This window comes from Symphalangus syndactylus, chromosome 8 (genome assembly GCF_028878055.3).
Source record: "Symphalangus syndactylus isolate Jambi chromosome 8, NHGRI_mSymSyn1-v2.1_pri, whole genome shotgun sequence".
Taxonomy (NCBI): Eukaryota; Metazoa; Chordata; class Mammalia; order Primates; family Hylobatidae; genus Symphalangus; species Symphalangus syndactylus.
The window spans coordinates 15195395-15214984 of record NC_072430.2 but is presented as its reverse complement, the minus strand read 5'-3'; the positions used below and the strand labels follow the sequence as shown (position 1 = coordinate 15214984).

Here is a 19590-nt window from a genome sequence, read left to right as displayed (position 1 = left end):
TTGCCAGTCTCACACTGTCTTCAGTACAGTACTTGACAGTAAATTCTGAGATCAGGTTGTGTGACTCTGCTATAACCTCTTTCTTCTTTTTGAAAATTGTTTTGACTATTCTAGTTATTTTACCTTTCCATATAAATTTTAAAATCAGCTTGTTATCTACAAAATATTCTGCAGGGGTTTACTGCACGCAGTGAACATGTAGACGTGGAGACCATTGACCTCTTAACAGTGTGAGCTTTGCAGCCCGTGTACACAGCATGTCTCCCCATTTTGGTCGTCTTGTTTTGTAGTTGTCAGCAAACAGATGCTATAAATATCTTCTTAGACTCATAAATTAGTATTTTGGTTTTTAGTTGTCATTGTAAATAGATCTGTTTACTTTCCATTTGTAATTGTTTATTGTCTTTTTTCTTGTAATTCTATCAGGTTTTGCTTCATGTTATATATATTCATATAAAGATTCAGTGTATATCCTCTTGGTGAATTAACTCTTTTACCGTGATAGATATGACTGTATTCTGGTAATACTATCATTTGCTCTGAAATCTACTCCATCTGACCTTAATATAGCCATTCCAGCGCACTTTTGACTAATGTTGGCATGCTATGTCTTTTACTTCTGTTTTGATCAGTTCGTATCTTTATACGTAAAGTGGGCTTATGGTAGATAGCATATTGTTGAGTCTTGGTTTTTTTTGTTTTGGTTTGGTTTTTGTTTTTGTTTTTTTGAGACAGTTTCTCGCTCTGTCGCCCAGGCTGGAGTGCAGTGGCACAATCTCCGCTCACTGAAAGCTCCGCCTCCCAGGTTCACGCCATTCTCCTGCCTCAGCCTCCCCCGAGTAGCTGGGACTACAGGTGCCCACCACCGCACCCAGCTAATTTTGTATTTTTAGCAGAGACGGGGTTTCATCGTGTTAGCCAGGATGGTCTCGATCTCCTGATCTCGTGATCTGCCCACCTCGGCCTCCCAAAGTGCTGGGATTACAGGCATGAGCCACTGTGCCCGGCTGAGTCTTGCTTTTTTATTCAGTCAGACAATCCCTGTCTTTTGGGGTGTTCAAACCATGTATTTTTCATGTGATTATGAATGTACTTGGGTTTGAATGTACCACCTTCCTATTTTTTTTCTATTTGTCCCACCTGTTTATCGTTTCTCTTTCCTCTTTGTCTGCATTCTTTTGGATCAATTGAGTACTTTTTATGATTCCATTCTATCTCATTTGTTGGCTTCTTTATGATAGTTCCATATTGTTTGATTTTAATTGTTAGTCTTTTCTAGAATACACCTTTAACTTATCACAATCTACCTTCAAGCGATAACATACTATTTCGTATAGAATATAAGACATTTACAACAGTATACTTATATCTCTCCTCTCCCAGCCTTTCCGCTGTTATCATACATTTTAGTTACTGTGTTATAAACCCCACAATATCTTATTATTTTTGTTTTAAAGAAATTTAAGTGATTTTTAAAAATCTTTTATATTTACCCAGTTAGTTACAATTTTCAGTGTTCATCATTCCATTGTGTAGATTCAGATATCCATCTGATATCAATTACCTTCTGCTTGAAGGACTGTCTTAATATTTCTTATAGCACAGGTCTACTGATGATGAATTCTTTTAGTTTTTGTGTATCTGCAAAAGCCTTTCTTTTCTTTTGCTTTTTTTTTTTTTTTTTTTTTGAGACAGGGTCTTGCTCTGTTGCCCAGGCCAGAGTATAGTGGTGCAATCACGGCTCACTGCAGCCTTGACTTCCAGGCTCAATCAATCCTCCCACCTCACCCCCCAACCCCAACTCTGCCCCAGTAGCTGGGATGACAGGCACATGCCACCACGTCCAGCTAATTTTTTTACTTTTTGTGGAGACAGGGTCTCACTAGGTTGCCTAAGCTGGTCTCAAATTCCTGGGCTCAAGCAGTCCTTTCATCTTGGCCTCCCAAAGTGCTGAGAGTACAGGCGTGAGCCTGGTCCTGCCTTCAGTTTTGAAAGACCTGCTTGCTGGTATAGAATTCCGTGTCGAGCGTTTTATCCTTGAAAAACTTTTGCTCGCCTGTTGTCTTGCTTGCATTATTTCTGATGAGAAGTCTCCTGCCATTCTTTTCTTTGTTCCTTTGGACATAATGTACCCTTTCCCCCTCTGGGAGCTTTCAGAATTGTCTCTTGTAATGCTCTTTTTAAGCCATTTGATTATGATGGGCCTTGGATGGTTTCCTTCATTTTGCTGGTGTTTAGAGTTTGTTTATAATTTTCATCAATTTGAGAAATTGTTTAACCGTTGTCTCTTCAAATATTTTTTTCTGTCCCATGACCCTTCCTCTCCTTTAGGGATCCCAATAACGTGTATTAGGCTTCTTAGAGTTGATGCTGATGCTCTATTTCTCTTCGTGCTTTTTTTTTTTTCTGTGTTACATTTGGATAGTTTCCTTTGCTGTCTTCAGCTTCTTTAATCTTTTCTGCCATGTCTATTCTGTTAATTCTTATTACAGTAAATTTTTCATTTCACACTTTTTTTTTAATTAAGTGAGCAAATTTACTTAAGCAATTAGAGATCTGTGGGTACATATTGTTGTTGTCATCTCTAGTGGTTTGATTTGTGTCTTTTTAAAATACCTTTCATGTCCACCTAACTTTTTGGACACAGAATACTGTATTCATGTCCTTGTCTGCTAATTCTAACATTTGTATCAGTTCAGTTTAGTTCAGTTGACTGGTTTTTCTTCTCATTATAAATCCTTTTCCTGCTTCTTTGCGTGTCTGGTAATTTTTAATTGGATGTCTGACATTGTGAATTTTGCTTTGTTGAGTGCTATATCTCTATTCATGTTCTTGAGATTTGTTTGGGGATGCAATTAAGTTACTTGGAAATAGTTTGATCCTTTCAGTTCTTGCTTTTTAAGATGTTTTAGGCAGGAACAGTTATATTAAAACCAGAGCTAATTACTCTCTACCACTGAGACCTTTCTGATTAGGAAGCCAGTGCCCTATGGATTATGAATTTTTCCCATCTGGTTGGTGGGAACAGACACTGTTCCCAGCCCTGAGCAAGTACTGGGTTCTCACTAATCCTTTCAGGTGGTTATTTTCCCAACCTCTGATAGTTTCCTCACACAAATATGCTGATCTGTACTCTGCTGAATAGTTGAGCGACCTCTACAAATCGCTGTAGTTCTTCTCTTTGTGCAGCTGTCTCCTCTGTGGAACTCTGCCTTGCAAATTCTAATCCCATTTCAATCCTGGGTCCCACCTGGGTTCTTTCTCCCTATACTACAACCTAAAAATCTGTCAAGGCAGGAGCCTGGGGCGGTGTGGGACGTGCCTCACTTGTTCCCATCTCAGGGATCACTGTCCTTATCCTTCGTTGTCTGAAATCCAGTGTCTTGAAAACCATAATTTTATATATTTTTGCCCAAATATTTGGTTGTTTCAGGCAGTAGCATAAACCTTATCCTTGTCACTCCATCTCGTCTGGAAGCATAAGTCTGCTTCATTTATAATAGATACTCAATAAACACTGAACTCCGTCCACCCAGGGGATCTAGCAATTATTATAAAAATGAAAGACTGTTTGCATAATTTATAATGCCATAATTTCATACGTCATTTGGTGGTTAGGGGGCATGGCTGTGCATACATGACTGGGAAGTGATAAAGAGTTTAGCTCTGAAACTTCCCTTCTCAGTTGATTTATATCACATTGGATACAGAGTATGTTGTTCTGCTATTCTAAAGCATTACTAAACTTTCTCATACCTTACTACAAAAAGAAATCAGAATACATGATAAAGCAAATATATTAGAATGTTAATGGTAACATCTAGATGATAGCTATTCACTATAAAATTCTTTCAACTTTATTGCATTGAAATTTTTCATAATAAAAACATTGGGAATATATCATTCAGAATCTATACGAAACTAATCTTTGGCCCAGAGTAAATAAAAGCACTTCCAGATCCAGTGCTATCTTTAAATGACACTAGTTGAATTGAATTATAAGTATTATGAATTATTTCTTATGTATAAATATTCTAAACTCAAAAAAATACACTCATACACATAACTATAAATGATTTATTTTCATGCTTATCTGAAGATGATACCGTATATTGTTATGAAATTGTAGACAATTAAAATATTCATTGTTTGAAAAGTTTAGACTAAATTTCCTTTATTAAGTATCCTACAAAGGTTTGTAAGTTGTTTTTTTTTTAAATTTGAGACAGAGTCTTGCTCTGTCACCCAGGCTGGAGTACAGTGGCACGATCTCAGCTCACTGCAACCTCCGCCTCCCAAGTTCAAGCGATTCTCCTGCCCCAGCCTCCAGAGTAGCTGGGATTACAGGCCTGCACCACCATACTTGGCTAATTTTTGTATTTTTAGTAGAGACAGGGTTTTGCCATGTTGGCCAGGCTGGTCTCGAGCTCCTAACCTCAGGTGACCTGCCCTCCTCAGCCTCCGAAAGTGCTGGGATTACAGGGGTGAGCCACCGCGCCTAGCCTGTAAGTTTTTATTTCCATATCTTTAACTGCTATTTAGGAACATATTTGAATAGATTGTAAAAATAGCAAGTTATTCAAAGTAAGAATTGTCAATGTGGTTCTTTCTTGACTGTCACATCATGGCATCTATTTGGAGGTGAAATAGATTCTTTGAAAGCAGCTCTTGCTATGGAGGAAGCACGAGGTAGATTTGTGGGAAGAAGGCTCTGCTCTCCCTTACCTCTCGTCACTGCCAAGCACTCATTGTGTGCCAGGGCCAGCAGGAAGACATTAAACCAAGGACTTCATGGCCACCCAGTCATACTTGAGATAAATATTCCAAAGAAAATGTACAGCGTCATAGAAGATCTTAAAATTAGGAGCCAAATTAGGACTGTAATTACTTTGCAGCTGAGATGTAAAGGTTTAATGAGACATTTTTCACAGCTTCCAGGTAATTAATTGGTGTTGCAGTTAATAAGGTGACTGATGCGCGCTTTTCCCAGGATCCATTTACTCTCAGCAAGTGTTTGAGGACCTCCTAGGTGCCAGGCACAGTGGTAGGTGCTGGGATTGCGGTGCATTTATGTTCTCTAGATGATAGCTGAGTTCTGGTGCCATGAAAGCAGATTCAAACTCACTTTACAAATGGGGAAAGGGGTAGTTTCTTCCTTTAAGACTGCTACTACGATTTTTACTATTCTACCTAAATTTTAAGTTAAGTTCATTGAGTTCATCAAAAATTCAGTTTAAGATTGTGTCTGCTTTATACATTGCTCTGTGAAGTTCCATCTTTGTAATATGATGTCATCCCACATCAAAGATTCCTCCGTTTATTCGGGCATTCTTCAGTGCCTTTTATTAGAGTTTTCTGCTTTCTCCATCAAGGCCTTATAACTAGGTCAGTAATTCCCAGGCACTTTGTAGTTTTTGTGTCTGGGTAGCTGGAGTCTTCATCTCTGTTTCTGTTTTGTAATTGCTTAATTGTTAGTGGAAAGGTGGTTGCTGTTGGTTTTGTATTTTTGATATTTGCATGTGGTAGTCTAGTTGTGATGGTCTGTCTGTTGCATCTGTTTTCCAGCTATATCATTTGCAAACAAATGACAATTTTGTATTTAAAAATATATATATTGTGAAGGGGCTTACACATTCTGCCCTTCCCAGAAATGTATCTCTTAGCAATGTGACTGGTAGAAACTAACAGTTCTATCCCAGGAGGAAGTGTTCTGCAGTAACTGTAATTTGGGTTTTGATGGATTCATCTGTTATAAATCCTGTTGACATGAAAAAAAAACAGAGAATAAATAACAGAATAACCCTTGTGGTTTTGAACAGAGAACTGTAAATAATCAAACCTTTCTTTCCTGTTGCCTCTAAAGTTAGACTATCAGCGTTTTGGTTTTTTTTTTAATGTATCCCTTCATGTCTTAAAATTTTTATATGTTACACTGCTGCAGTTATGTTATGGCATAAATATTCACTCATTGGTAATGAATGATAACACATACAGAAAGGCTGCATGATATTGCTGAATTGTAAGAATTTTCCATAAAGTTGCTTCTTGGGCCATTCTAGTTTACATCTAATTTAATAAATTTAGCAATTTGGAGAACATCTGCAGGACTGATGTAAGTTCTGAAAGTGGAAGTGTCGGAGGCAGCAGAAGCAGGTGCTTCCTGATATTAACCAGAGTCGGTCCTGGCACAGATGGGGCCGTGTGAATCACATGCAGACATACGTGTGCACTCACGTGCATGCCTTTATTTTCGTGTGGAGGTCAAACAGTCACAAACATTTGGGAAGTGCTGTGTAATGCTAACTGTTCATGCATAATGTTTTCCCATTTAGTAAGTGCTGTTGCATGCGTTTTCTGTGATTCTCACCACAGCCCAATACAAAAAATAAAAAAAGGATTTACCCTTTTTTTTTTTTTTTTTTTGAGATGGAGTCTCACTCTGTCGCCCAGGCTGGAGTGCAGTGGTGCAATCTCGGCTCACTGCAACTTCCACCTCCCAGGTTCAAGCGATTCTCCTGCCTCAGCCTCCCGAGTACCCTGGGACTACAGGCACACACCACCACACCCAGCTAAGTTTTGTATTTTTAGTGGAGATGGGGTTTCATCATGTTGGCTAGGCTGCTCTTGAACTCCTGACCTCAAGTGATCCACCTGCCTCGGCCTCCCAAAGTGCTGGGATTACAGGCATGACTCACTGCGCCTGGCCTTTACCCTTTCCAACAGAGGAGAAAATTGAGGCTCAGGCAGGCTGTTTGGTCTGAGGTCCTTCTTCTAGGTGGGAAGAGGATGTAGAGAGACTGTTTCCATGAGGCTGTGCTGCCTTTCTTGGGCAGCGTGATTGTGCGTCTGTGCCTCTGGGTGTGCGCTGGATCCATAGGTCTCATTTGAGAGATCACAGTGAAACTGTGTGCTGCACAGAAGACCCAGCCGGTACTCCTTAGACCTCAGAGCTTCTTTGGTGTTCACTGCATGACAGTGATGTCTTCTCTGTTTCCTCAGACCGGATGCATGCATCCAGGTAGCATGGCAGTGACATTTGCACACAGACATCAGCACCCCAGGTTTCTGTACCTGAGGCTCCTGCCCCTGATTTGGCCTTGCAGCTTTTGCGTTAAGAAATGTTGCTAGGTTAGAAACCCAAGAATAATTTGAGGTGATATGCCGTTTGCCCTCTGTTCCTTCCCCCCTCGCCCATATTACTTTCTACTTAACCTTTTCTAGAGATAGGCACTAAATTAATGCAATGCAATGTGGTAAGAAAGGTGTGTAGAAGTTAGGAGTGCAAATTTTTTTCCTTACACATGAGAAATGACTTTCAATCAATCAGAATTGGCCTGGAGTGAACCTTCCTGGACCTAGGTCGGTCATCGGTCAAGGACGCTGTTATCAGTCTGCTCAGGCTGCCATAAGAAAATACCACAGGCTCAGTGGCTTAAACCACAGAAATGTATGTTCTCTCCATTCTGGAGGCTGGAAAGTCTAAACTCAAGGGTGTAGCAGGGTTTCTTCCCTGCTGAGGGCCTCTTTCTGGCTTGCAGACGGCCACTGTGCCCTCCCATGGCCTTTGCTCTGAGCAAGTGCAGAGAAGGCGAGTGTGAGCCTTCTACTATCCCTCCTTACAAAGACACTAATCCTGGAGGGCCAGGGCCCCCACTTATGACTTCATTCACCCTTCATTATTTTCTTTGAGGACCCATCTCCAAATCCAGCCACACCAGGGTTTAGGTCTTTAACATGAATGTGAGGAAGGGAGGCCACAACCATTGAGTCCATGACAGATACTGAAGAGACACACTGTGCTCAGAGCAAGCCATCTGAGTCACCTTGCAGGCCCTCAGCTCAGCATCAGGATTCAGTGAGTGTGCAGGTGTTGGAGACGGGGCCTAGCTGCTGGGCTGCCTGTCAGTGTGCGGGAGAGCTTCAACTGGAAACCCTAATCACTAGCTTTCCTGCTAGTAGAAACCACCAGTTTACTTAGGAATCTCAGCTAACTGGGTGCCTCAGTCAGGGCTGTCCAGAGAAACAAGAGAGACAGAGATTGAGATCTCAAGGACTTGCCTTCTGCAGTGGATGAGTCCAGCGGGCAGGTCTGGACTCCGCGGACAGGCAGCGGGCAGGAGACTTGGCCGTGCTGGACACTGCAGGCCGTAGGTGGCCTCTCCTCAGAGAAGCCGCAGTTTGGGTCTTACAGGCCTCTCAGCTGACTGGTTGAAGCTCCCACATTCTCAAGAGTGATCGCTACTTGAAGTCCATTGATTACAGGTGTTAACCACATCTATAAAATGCCTTTACAGCAACACCCACAGCAGTGTTTGGACAGCTGGGCACTGTGGCCTAGCCAGGTTGACACATATGGCCAGCTGGCACAGTCGGGGACATTTTACTTTTTTTCAGTTATCGCCTTTAACCATGATGGGTGAAATCACACTTTCCTGTCCCTAAATACATCTTGAGCAAGTTGGTTAACTTTTTAGTCATCCCTGGTTACAGAAATCCAATCTAGGTTAAAGCTTTAATCTCAGACCCTCTCCAAATGGCATCTAAGCCGCACCCCAGGCAGCCTGGCCAGGGAGGGACATGCTATAGGAGAGGAGGGGAAGCACGGTTGGCTCCGAGCCCCTTTTGCCTGCCCTCCCCCGGGACTTTGAGCAGAACCCAGAGCAGAGGGGAAGGGTAGCTGCCTGTTCTGCTCAGTTGCTCCCTGTGGCCTTGGCCAGAATGGTGGTCTCTTCCTCTGTGGCATGTCTGTGACTCTCAGGCAGCAGACCTCTTCCAGAGGGACGGCTGTTTCCTCTCCCCCGAGACCTACAGCCTCGTCTCTGGGTGAGCTGACCTCTCTCCCTGGGCAGCTTCCTGGGTGGTGTGGCCCTACAGCCCCTGCTCTGGCCTCTGTGTCCCTGATGGGCAGCCCCAGAAACCTGGGAAGCAGTGACCCTGCTTTCCTTCCAGGCACCGTGGTTCCTCAGGCCCTGATGTCACAGGCTGTTGCCAGAGTCTCCTGCCAGGCATAGTCCTGTTCACAGATTCCTCTGCCACCCAGAGTTCGTGCCCAGGCTCTGCCCTCCCCACACTGTGCTCTGCTTCTGTCGGCACCAGGCAGGGCTCACAGCTCTAACCCACTGAAGAACAAAGTGCCATCTCCCGTTCCTGAAGGTGACCCTGTCCTGTGGGTGACTGGACCCTGACCCCAGTCTCTTGGCTTTGAGAGAGAGGATAGAAAACCCCAGTTCATGAATGCCACACTCCCCGCAGGGGCTAAAGACCCAATTCAGACTTTCCTCTCTCTGCCCTTCATGGCCCTAAAAGATACGGAGAGCTTCGGCAGTGGCTGCTGATGACAGGACCAGTTGTGTTACATCTCCACACACCCTGCGAGGAGATGGCAGCCCGCCCAAAGTGTGTGCATGTGGCCTTTCCTTAATAGTTGAGCTTTTAGCATCTCCTTGTTCACATCTGTGGGCTTTGGGGTCAGGGTGCCAGGAGGGGCAGACTAGACCCCTGTCTGCACCGAGTGCCTGTGGGCCAGCAACTGAGGTAGGGCCGTCCACCTGTCAATCACTGTTCTTTGGGAGGCTCCTTGCAGTGCCTTGTGCACACGACAGCTTCACAGAGAAGGGGACAGTCCCTGGAGAGTAGACATTACCAGAAATCATACACCAGTGAGAGTCGGGTTAATTCTCGGTTTTAGATTCCAAACTTTTGTCTTTGTACCTATGTTTTAGGAACATTACTCATACTTTTACTAAAAGTTTGTTTTAATTAGTTGTTCCTGGCTTTTCAGCCCCTTTTTTCATCCCTGCGTTTCTACAGTATCCGTGAAGGCCATTACAGTTGGTCTTTACATCAGCTCCCCTCTCAGATGACACAGAGAACAAGCTCAGATGCTTGATGCTCAGATGCCTGATGCTCAGATGCTTGATGCTCAGATGCTTGATGCTCGGATGCTTGATGCTCAGAACTTTTATAGCTGATGACTTTCTGAAAAATGATATTAAGGTTTGGAGTTCAGTATCAATACCAGTAAAGAAGGGAAGAAACAGGCAGGTGCGGTGGCTCACGCCTCTAATTCCAGTACTTTGGGAGGCCAAGGCAGGAGGATTGCTTAAGCCCAGGAGTTTGAGACCAGCATGGGCAACATAGCGAGTTCTTGTCTCTGCAAAAAATAAATAAAATTAGCAGAGCATGGTGGTGCGTGCTGGTAGTCCCAGCTACTTGGGAGGCTGGGGCAGGAGGATCATGTGAGCCCAGGAGTTGGAGGCTGCAGTGAGCGATGATGGCCACTGTACTCCAGCCTGGGCAGCAGAGCAATGCCCTGTCTTTAAGAGGAAAAAAGGAAAAAGAAGGGAAGAAACAGCAGTGGTGACATTGAGTATTAGCTTGGTCTTTACAAGACTGGGTATCTAAAGCCAGCCAAGTTTGCCCTGGACTCTCTAGAAACATCTTCTCGTTGTTGTCGTGGAGTCAGATTTTAATCTTTTATGTCAAAAGTTTTGATTTTGTGCTTCTGAGAGTGGTGGAACTGGGACTTTTTGTGATCACCTGTAAGAGCCATTCACCAGAGTCTAGTTATATAACTGGCATATGATCCATTCAGAGATTCAGTAAGGTAACCAATCTTATTAAGACTTAGTACAAAAGAGGGCTGGACACGGTGGCTCACACCTGTAATCCCAGCACTTTGGGAGGCTGAGGGGAGCGGATCACTTGAGGTCAGGAGTTCGAGACTGGCCTGGCCAACATGGTGAAACCATGGTGAAATCCCATCTCTACTAAAAATACAAAAATTAGCCAGGCATGGTGGTGCACGCCTGTAATTCTAGCTACTCGGGAGGCTGAGGCACAAGAATCGCTTGAACCCGGGAGGCAGAGGTTGCGATGAGTCGAGTTCGCACCACTACACTCCAACCTGGGCCGCAGAGGGAGACAGTGCCTCAAAAATAAATAAATAAATACATAGACTTAGTACAAAATAAAAATAGGTTATAAATGTATGACATAGAAACAATAATCTTTTCTGTTTATGTCACTGATCTGTCAGTATGTGTTATACAAGTCCAAACAGACGGAGAGAAATCTAACGGCCCGTGCCTGGATACACAGCCGTGCTGCCCCTACCGATCCTCTGTGCCTCTGAGCAGTCCTTTCTCTGGAAATGATCCTAGCTGCCGACTCAGAGGTCGTCCCACCCTGACTGTTGCTTTCCTCATCATTGCGGATTGCAGAGGACGTCGGTGCCATTGTCACACGGGTCCTCCCTGCGTGATGCAGCCCTTGCCATTTCCAGCATTTTCAGCTGTGAATCTCCGCTGTGTCCTTCGTCATCTTGTCCCTTTCTTACTCTCATTTTGAACATTCTCCTTGCTCTTGCACCCACTGGATAGTATAAGACCTCAGAAGTGATCACTGTGCCATCCGCCTTTGTTGGTGTTGGTTGTTACTTAAAGTTTGACAGTCAAGAGTCCAAATAACTTTGGTGGTCAACTTTCGTGCTCACCTGTCCAAAGTGATGTTTCCTGCTGCAGTTTTGATCCAGGCTCTCTTTGAGCACCCACACGGCTTCTGCGTTTTGAGGCTATGGAGGAGCTAAGTTACCATGGGAAGCGGCTACTGTTAGAATTACCTAAGACTTTATAAAATATTGTCTGTAAATATTTTAAATGCCCTGGTTGTAATTACAGAATATGTGGATTTTAGTTTGCAGTTAACATGTTTCGAACATTACCACCTTCGTCCAATCCTACGGGAGCGGAATTTGACCCGGAGGAAGACGAACCAACGTTAGAAGCTGCCTGGCCTCATCTACAGGTATCGGCTCTGGGTGACCAGAATCGGAGGGCACTGGTGACGCATGGGAGTGGCCTGGGGTCCACAGAGCGGGCGCACTGGTCTGGGCAGATGGCCCTCTCCTCCTCAGTAGCGTGGTCCTCGCAAACCCATACGTACAAGAAAAATATTTCAGCAGAATAAAGTTAATGTGTGTGTTTGACCACTTTACAACAGCCAGTGAAGATGTGGAATTGTCAGTATGTTCTCAGTGAAAATGGCCGCTGTGTTGATGGCCGTTGAATTCAGGCCCAGAGGTCCTAAGCCGACAATCTCCCAGTTTTCGCTCCTCATATTTAGTATGTGCCTGCTGGGCCCCCGGGTCCTGCGCTGGCCACTGCCTTTCCCCAGGGCATTTGTAAGGCAGAAGGGTACTTGACAAGGAGGCGCCAGGGTCAGCATGAGCAGAGCGGGAGCCAGGAGTGCAGGTGGGAGGGCCATCCATCCGTGACAGGCGGCCCACGCTGTCCCACCCAGCATGTCTGCACAGGGAAAGAATCGTCCCAGCTCCAGGAGGTCACGGTTCCACATCTTAGGGCCCTCTTACCTGGCAGCCCCAGAGTTCCTGTGCGTTTGGTTGGCTCTGCGCCTTGGCATTGTGGGACACTCCTAAGCGACAGGCTGCAAATCCCACCCACAGAGTTGGGTCATGGCTTGGTTTGTGGCATCTGTGCCCTGTAGTCTCTGAACGGTGTACTATAACTGATATCAGCCATGGAGATCATTTTGTTTAATGCCGTTTAAGGGTATAGTCTGTGGGTCTCACCAAATAAAATAATTACCGTCACCATTTATCATTAAATTAAGCCATGTAATTTAGCATTAATTCTGTAGATATGTGGCTTTAAGAGGCTAATATTTGCAGACCAATAAAGATTCAATTGCTGGTATATTTTAATCTCCATTCAATAAAATCTCATGTTATTTGACTCATTGTTTTTTTTCCTTCTAGCTTGTTTATGAATTTTTCTTAAGATTTTTAGAGTCTCCAGATTTCCAACCTAATATAGCAAAGAAATATATTGATCAGAAGTTTGTATTGCAGGTAAGGTACAAATTAGCTGACACTCTCAAAGCCCTGGCGGAGTGGTGACACCCAGCCACTAAGTGTCTTTTTCTTCTCAAAGCTTTTAGAGCTCTTTGACAGTGAAGATCCTCGGGAGAGAGATTTTCTTAAAACCACCCTTCACAGGATCTATGGGAAATTCCTAGGCTTGAGAGCTTACATCAGAAAACAGATAAATAATATATTTTATAGGTAAGTTGCGTGTGGATGGCGTTGTCCTTGTGTGTGGTGATGCTCATTTCCCCCCTCGATGCTCCCCCACCCCATCGTCTCCTCTGACAGGACTCAGCACGTGGAGGGGGTTTCTCAAAGCCTATTTGTCGTGTGCAGGTGGACCCCCTTGTGCACTGTGTGCAGTGGGCTGGCTGGGCTCATCCTCCCTGCCTTCCTCCCCTCTCCCTCCTGAGCTCCCTCCTGAGCCACCGAGCTCCCCAGCACCTCATCCTGGGTCCCTCCATCCTTCCTGTTTCTACTGAAAGGTCAAGTTTCCCGGAAATGTGGATGAATTGGTTCCATCCAAACCAACTGTATTAGTGAAGGTTCTCTAGAAGGACAGGACTCATAGGATAGATGAATATATGAAGGGGAGTTTATTAGGAGAATTGACTCACACGATCACAAGGTGAAGACCCACAATAGGCTGTCTGCAGGCCAAGTCCCAAAACCCCAAAAGTAGGGAGACGGACAGCACGGCCTTCAGTCTGTGGCCGAAAGCCCAGGAGCCCTGGCAAACCACTGGTGTAAGTCCAAGAGTCCAGAAGCTGAAGAACTTAGAGTCCCATGTTCAAGGGCAGGAAGCGTCCAGCACAGGAGAAAGATGGAGGCCAGGAGACTCAGCCAGTCTAGCCCTTCCATGTTCCTCTGCCTGCTTAATTCTGGCCGAACCGGCAGCTGATTAGATGGTGCCCACCCAGATTAAGGATGGGTCTGCGTCTCCCAGTCCACTGACTCAAATGTTAATCTCCTTTGGCAACACCCTCACAGACATACCCAGGTACAATACTTTGCATCCTTCAATCTAGTCAAGTTGACACTCAGTATTAACCTTCACACCAGCTTTTTCCTTCTACCTGTGCATCACCTCGTTCTTCCCGTGGAGTCTCAGTGAGAGGAGGCGGGGCGAGGAATGATGTCATTCATCTGTAGAAAGCCTGAGATCTGTGCACCTCGGTTAAAGGTTTGGAGACTCCCACTGTGCACCAGGGGAGGGAAAGCCCCACTGGAGCAGCGGGTGGAGGAGGACAGCGTCCAGTGGCAGGCCCACCTCCAGGCCCGCCCCTCCCCAGCCAGCCTCTGCTCAGCTCCACGCTCCTTCCACGCCAGGGCTCTGCAGCCAGTGTTGGAGCCTCCTGGGATGTCTTTTTTACACCAGCCCTTCCCTCAGCCTCCCAGGCTTCCTGAAGCATCCCTTCACTGGGAGGCTCTGCCTGACTTGGCGGTGGGTCTGGTCTCCCGGAAGTGCAGCTACCATGTCAGTTGATTTGTCACACACCCCACCCCACTGCCAGTTTCGTGCTCCCCACTGCGGTGGCACCAAATGAATGTCAATAGAGGAAACAGTTCCTGTCGTTTCTTTTTGTTCCTGGAAAGTTCGCTAAATGAGCAGTTTCTTCTACAAGTTGTAGCTTCTCGGGTCAGCTTGCCTCTAAGGCACCTGACTCCAGGATGTTGCGAGGTAGTGACACATCCTGGTGATGATGGGGACGGTATGATGGCGTGTCTCTGTGAGATAAGAGCATGAGCAGGTCCGACGCAGCCTCTCTGCAGGGCCAGGGTGTGGACAGAGCACGGACCATGGCCTGGAGAAGGGGCCAGGTGTCAGCCACGCCCAACACAGGCCTCAGGGTCCTTTCTTAGTCACAGTGACCAAGCACGGGAAGAGAAAAGGGGCATCTGAGACAGACAGATGGCAGATGAGACCCCCCTGCCAAAACCCACAGCCCTGGCCCCTCCCATCCCGTGCTGGCCTTCACAGCCTGCGTCGGGAGCACCCTGTCTTTCCCTCTGCAGTCATGAGGGTTGCATTCCCTCCTAACCTCCATACCTGATAGGGCATTTCGGCATGAGAGCCTTTGATTTTGTGTGTGGCTTTCCTTTGAACTCCTTCCAAGTACCCCACATCTCATTTGTAGAATGGAGCCCGGCCCTGGACATAGCCCAGACCTGACACATGAACTATAACAGAGAATGATGCCACTTTCCTAAATGTTATGCTTCTATTTTCTGTTTCTTGGTATCATGATTCCTTTTTAACAAGATCATTCCTTGCCTGGTGTGCTTATCTATGAAAACATACATTATTTAACATACAACAGGTACAATTTAAATTTCCAGTCTTCTTGACCTAAAATTAAAGCTCTACCTAACATATTTCTGTTTTCTTAATTCTAGTAGGTTTTGTTCAGATAGCAGAGTCACAAATCTATTGAACATCTGCATTTAAGAAGTAGAAAATGGGCCGGGTGCGGTGGCTCACGCCTGTAATCCCAGCACTTTGGGAGGCCGAGGTGGGCGGATCACGAGGTCAGGAGATCAAGACCATCCTGGCTAACACAGTGAAACCCCGTCTCTACCAAAAATACAAAAAATTAGCCGGGCGTGGTGGTGGGCACCTGTAGTCCCAGCTACTCGGGAGGCTGAGGCAGGAGAATGGTGTGAACCTGGGAGGCGGAGCTTGCAGTGAGCCGAGATCATGCCACTGTACTCCAGCTTGTGTGACAGAGTGAGACTCCGCCTCAAAAAAAAAAAGTAGAAAATGTGTCATACCTTAAAGAACCTTACGAAATACTTAAATAGATTAGTATTCAAAAGTTATTACAGATAATTTACTTCAGTTCTCACTAAAGGTTTGGTGCTAGAGTATGGCATTTGTGTCTGTGTGCATGCGTTTAATAATCTTTTCTGTAATTGTCCTGGTATATGCAATCAAAAGCAAGCATACTATCTAGATTCCGTAATTGGTTTGGTTCCTCAGTGTCAATACCACTACCTCCTCATTTCATGTGAGAAAAAAATAAGAAGAAAGATCTTGAGAGTTGCATTCAGCTCATCTAGGTTTTTTTCTTTTCTTTTCTTTTCTTTTTTTTTAGGGCAGGGTCTCACTCTGTCACCCAGGCTGGAGTACAGTGATGCCATACTCCATAGCTCACTGCAGCCTCAAACCCCCGGGCTTAAGGGATCCTTCTACCTCACTTCCCAAGTAGCTGGGACTACAGATGTGTGCCACCACATCTGGCTAACTTTTAAAACTTTTGTAGAGATGGAGATCTATCTCACTGTGTTACCCAGGCTGGTCTCAAACTCCTGGCCTCAAGTGATCCTCCTGCCTTAGCCTCCCAAAGCACTGGGATTACTGGCGTGAGCCACACCCAGCAAGCTTATCTAAGTTCAATATAGTACAGCTGTGTCTTGTAAGAAAAAACCATTTTGAACATACTTGGTTCAACTTAACTGAAAATGTAAATATAAGGTTGCTGTTTATTTCTATAGTTTCTCATTATCATCAGCTTAAATGTGAGTGAAACGGTGCTGTCCATAACCCATGGTGCCTGCTCGGGCACACGGGGACCTGGAGGCTGGGCGGGCACGGCAGCGTGCCGTTCCTTCTCTTGCATAACCAGCCATGGGTCATGCTCTGTCCTCACCCTGGCCCTGCAGCGAGGCTGTGCAGCACCTGCTCATGCTCTTATCTCACAGATGCCATCAAACTGTCCCCGTCATCGCCAGGATATGTCACTACCTCACACCATCCAGGAGCCACCCCCAGCTCAGTGGCTTCCCTCAGCATGGTCCATCACTCCTCATGATGCTGTCATCTGCACTGGGCTCATCCAGACGGTTCTGCTCCGTGGCGTGTGCTGGGGCTGGAGTGTTCACAGGGGCTGCTGAGCAGATCTTCACACTGCCTCTGTGGTGCCTTGAGCTCCTCCAGGTTGTGGGAGTTTCTACAGCCACATCCAAGAGAGAAGAGGCAGGACCCCCAGTCCTCCTAAGAGTTTGGCTTGGAACTGGTGCAGAGTGACTTCTGCCCTTTGTATTGGTCAAAGCAGGGCACAAGGACAGCCCAGCTTCAGAGGAAGGAGAAATAGAGTCCACCTCTTCCCGTGAGGCCAGAACACATCATACAGGCAGGAAAGGCATTTAGAATCCCTTCTGGAGACTTCTATAGCCAGCAGGTTCCCAGCTCAGTGTCTAGGCAGTCTGATTCCCTTTCTGCTGAAAGAGTAAGAAACACTCTCGCCGGCTCCCAGGGATCTCTGTTTCCCTCCCAGGGTGTCCCTGTTTGTCTCCCGCTGGAAAAGGAAGAAAGAAAAGAATTGTCCTTATTTTCTCTTTCTTCTGCCTACTTCAAAGCAGGTTTAAAAAATTAGAAATTAAGAATTTATCAGTAAGAATGTAGTAATGTTGATGTAGGAAAACAAAATGGCTTATAACTGCAAGGTACTCTTATGTAAATGTTAAAGCTGATGGAGCTAGACCAGAAGGGGTTCAGGGGTCTTTGTCTCGGAGAGGCCCAGAGCACAGCTCTCCAAGGTCCATGCGAGAGGAATAGTAAACTGTAGCCACACGGCTGCAGTGCGTGCAAAGGGAGCCTGCAAGGTGAGTTTCGTAAATCCTCTCGGTATAGACGCACACAGACTGACTTCTGCTTGTTCACAGCTTCCAAGCCTCAGGGTAGGTGCAGGCTCAGGGACACCAGGTGCGAGCATTTTCTGTTTCTTGTCATGGCACCAGTGTCGTTCCTGTCACCCACGGCACCGAGCTCTGCCCTAGTAACATCCCTCCCTCACTCTTAGGCTTTGGCCACGTGCATTGTTGTGCTACTGTGTCTCGCTGATAAAGGTTCTGCCTCCTGGCGCCTGCAAGAGCAGATCTCAGTTTTTCTGTTTTGTTTTGTTTTGTTTTGTTTTGTTGTGAAACAGGGTCTCTGTTGCCCAGGCTGGAGTGCAGTGGCGCCATCTCAGCTCACTGCAACCTCCATCTTCCAGATTCAAGTGATCCTCCCACCTCAGCCTCCCAAATATGTGGGATTACAGGCATGCGCCACCATGCCCTGCTAATTTTTATATATTTAGTAGAGGTGGAGTTTTGCCATGTTGGTCAGGCCGGTCTCGAACTCCTGACCTCAGGTGATCTGCCTGCCTCAGCCTCCCAAAGTGCTGAGTTTACAGGCATGAGCCACTGTGCCCGGCCAGATTTCGGTTTTTCTAAGCTGGACTTCCAGACTCTCCACGCATCTTGCCCACCCCACTCCACAGCACAGACCTTTGTTCCAGCCAGACGAGTTCTTCTCCCTCTCCACACTGCCATATAAAAAAAATCTGTTAAAATCCTCCTTCAGGACCCAATTCAAGCACTACCTCTCAGTGCATTCTGATGTTTGGGAATATAGAAATGTTAAGACCCATTCTTCAGAAATATTTCACATCTGTGGATGTTAAGGTCACACTATTTCATTTGTTTCAAACAAAGTGAATGAAATTTCAGAGTTGAATTTTTTAATCTTCTCAGACTTATTTTTGGCTTAGAGCTGTCTCTAATCAAATGGTTTTCATCTGATGGGCAGGGATCTTTCAGACCCTCTCACTGCATGCAGGATACCCATCGTGGACTGCTCTAGACCAACCCCAGGTGCACGAGGCTTGGGGCAGGAGAGGCTTCTTTGTTTCTGTAGGACCCCTTTGCGGGGAGGACTTTTTCCTGTTTCCTAACATGTCCCTGTTCCCTCTCGTTGTGCCCGGTTTATTCAGCAGATGTGTTTTCATCATCAAACAGATGCCAGGCTTGCTCCTAGCCCTGGGAACATAGTCACGAGAAGTCCTTGGCCCTGTCTTTGCGGTGGCCCCATCTAGAGGGAGATGGGCTGGCACAGAGGGTGGGGTACATGTCCTGGGGGTCCCCTAGAAGCAGGCGCAGTGGACAGAGACGTCTCAGAGGAAGGGAGCTGGGTCTGTCGCAGATGGGTGCTTCAGAAAGATTGCACCTGAGGCAGCACGGAGGATGCGTGTGGGTTTCAGTGGGGAACTGGGCAGGTAGAGGCAGCACGGAGGATGTGTGTGGGTGTCAGTGGGGAACTGAGCAGGTAGAATAAGCGGTGTTCAGGAATCACTTCTACCCTTTGCAGGAACTGTGCTAAATATTGCAGGCTTTAAAATTAAGTATGTTGGCTTACATTGAAATACAGCAAAAACGTAAGATGGATTAATGAACAAGTAAAAGATGGATGAACAGATGTGTATATGATGAGGCAGATGGAGCACATTGCTTGTGGTCGAATCTGGGTGGTTGAAATGGGTGTTCACTGTAGAATTCTTTCAGTTTTCCTAGATGCTTGAAATTTTTCCAAATAGTGAGAAAAAATTTTGTGCAAGACCAAGTTCTCTGCCCTCGAGGCATTTACAGCTGCAGGCCTTGAGGAGTCTGGCTGGTTCCTGAAGGGTTGCTTGCTCACCACGAGCAGTGTTTGCACAAATAGACGCGCTTCTTGTTGCCTGGCTCCGTGGCTCCTGCTAGAGCAGTTTTCTTATTCAGGTCAGTTCAGTTCCTAATTCTAATGGGAAAATTGTTTTTTCTAGGTTTATTTATGAAACAGAGCATCATAATGGCATAGCAGAGTTACTGGAAATATTGGGAAGGTAAGCCTCTGTGTTATGGGTAGCAAACAGCTGTAGGTGGAATTTATACCAGAGTGATCCATTTCA

The 19590-nt window shown here is 45.8% G+C and overlaps 1 protein-coding gene across 16 annotated transcripts in view; it reads left to right on the top strand.

Annotated features, from left to right (window-relative positions):
- Positions 1-19590, top strand: part of PPP2R5C (protein phosphatase 2 regulatory subunit B'gamma) — a 169722-nt gene that overhangs the window by 111072 nt on the left and 39060 nt on the right. For all 16 annotated transcript variants that reach the window (XM_055288138.1, XM_063643877.1, XM_055288130.2 and 13 more), the window contains 4 exons: positions 11695-11805; positions 12776-12868; positions 12951-13081; positions 19465-19524. In XM_055288138.1, coding sequence (XP_055144113.1) covers positions 11695-11805; positions 12776-12868; positions 12951-13081; positions 19465-19524 — 395 coding nt within the window. The remainder of the gene's footprint in view (positions 1-11694; positions 11806-12775; positions 12869-12950; positions 13082-19464; positions 19525-19590) is intronic.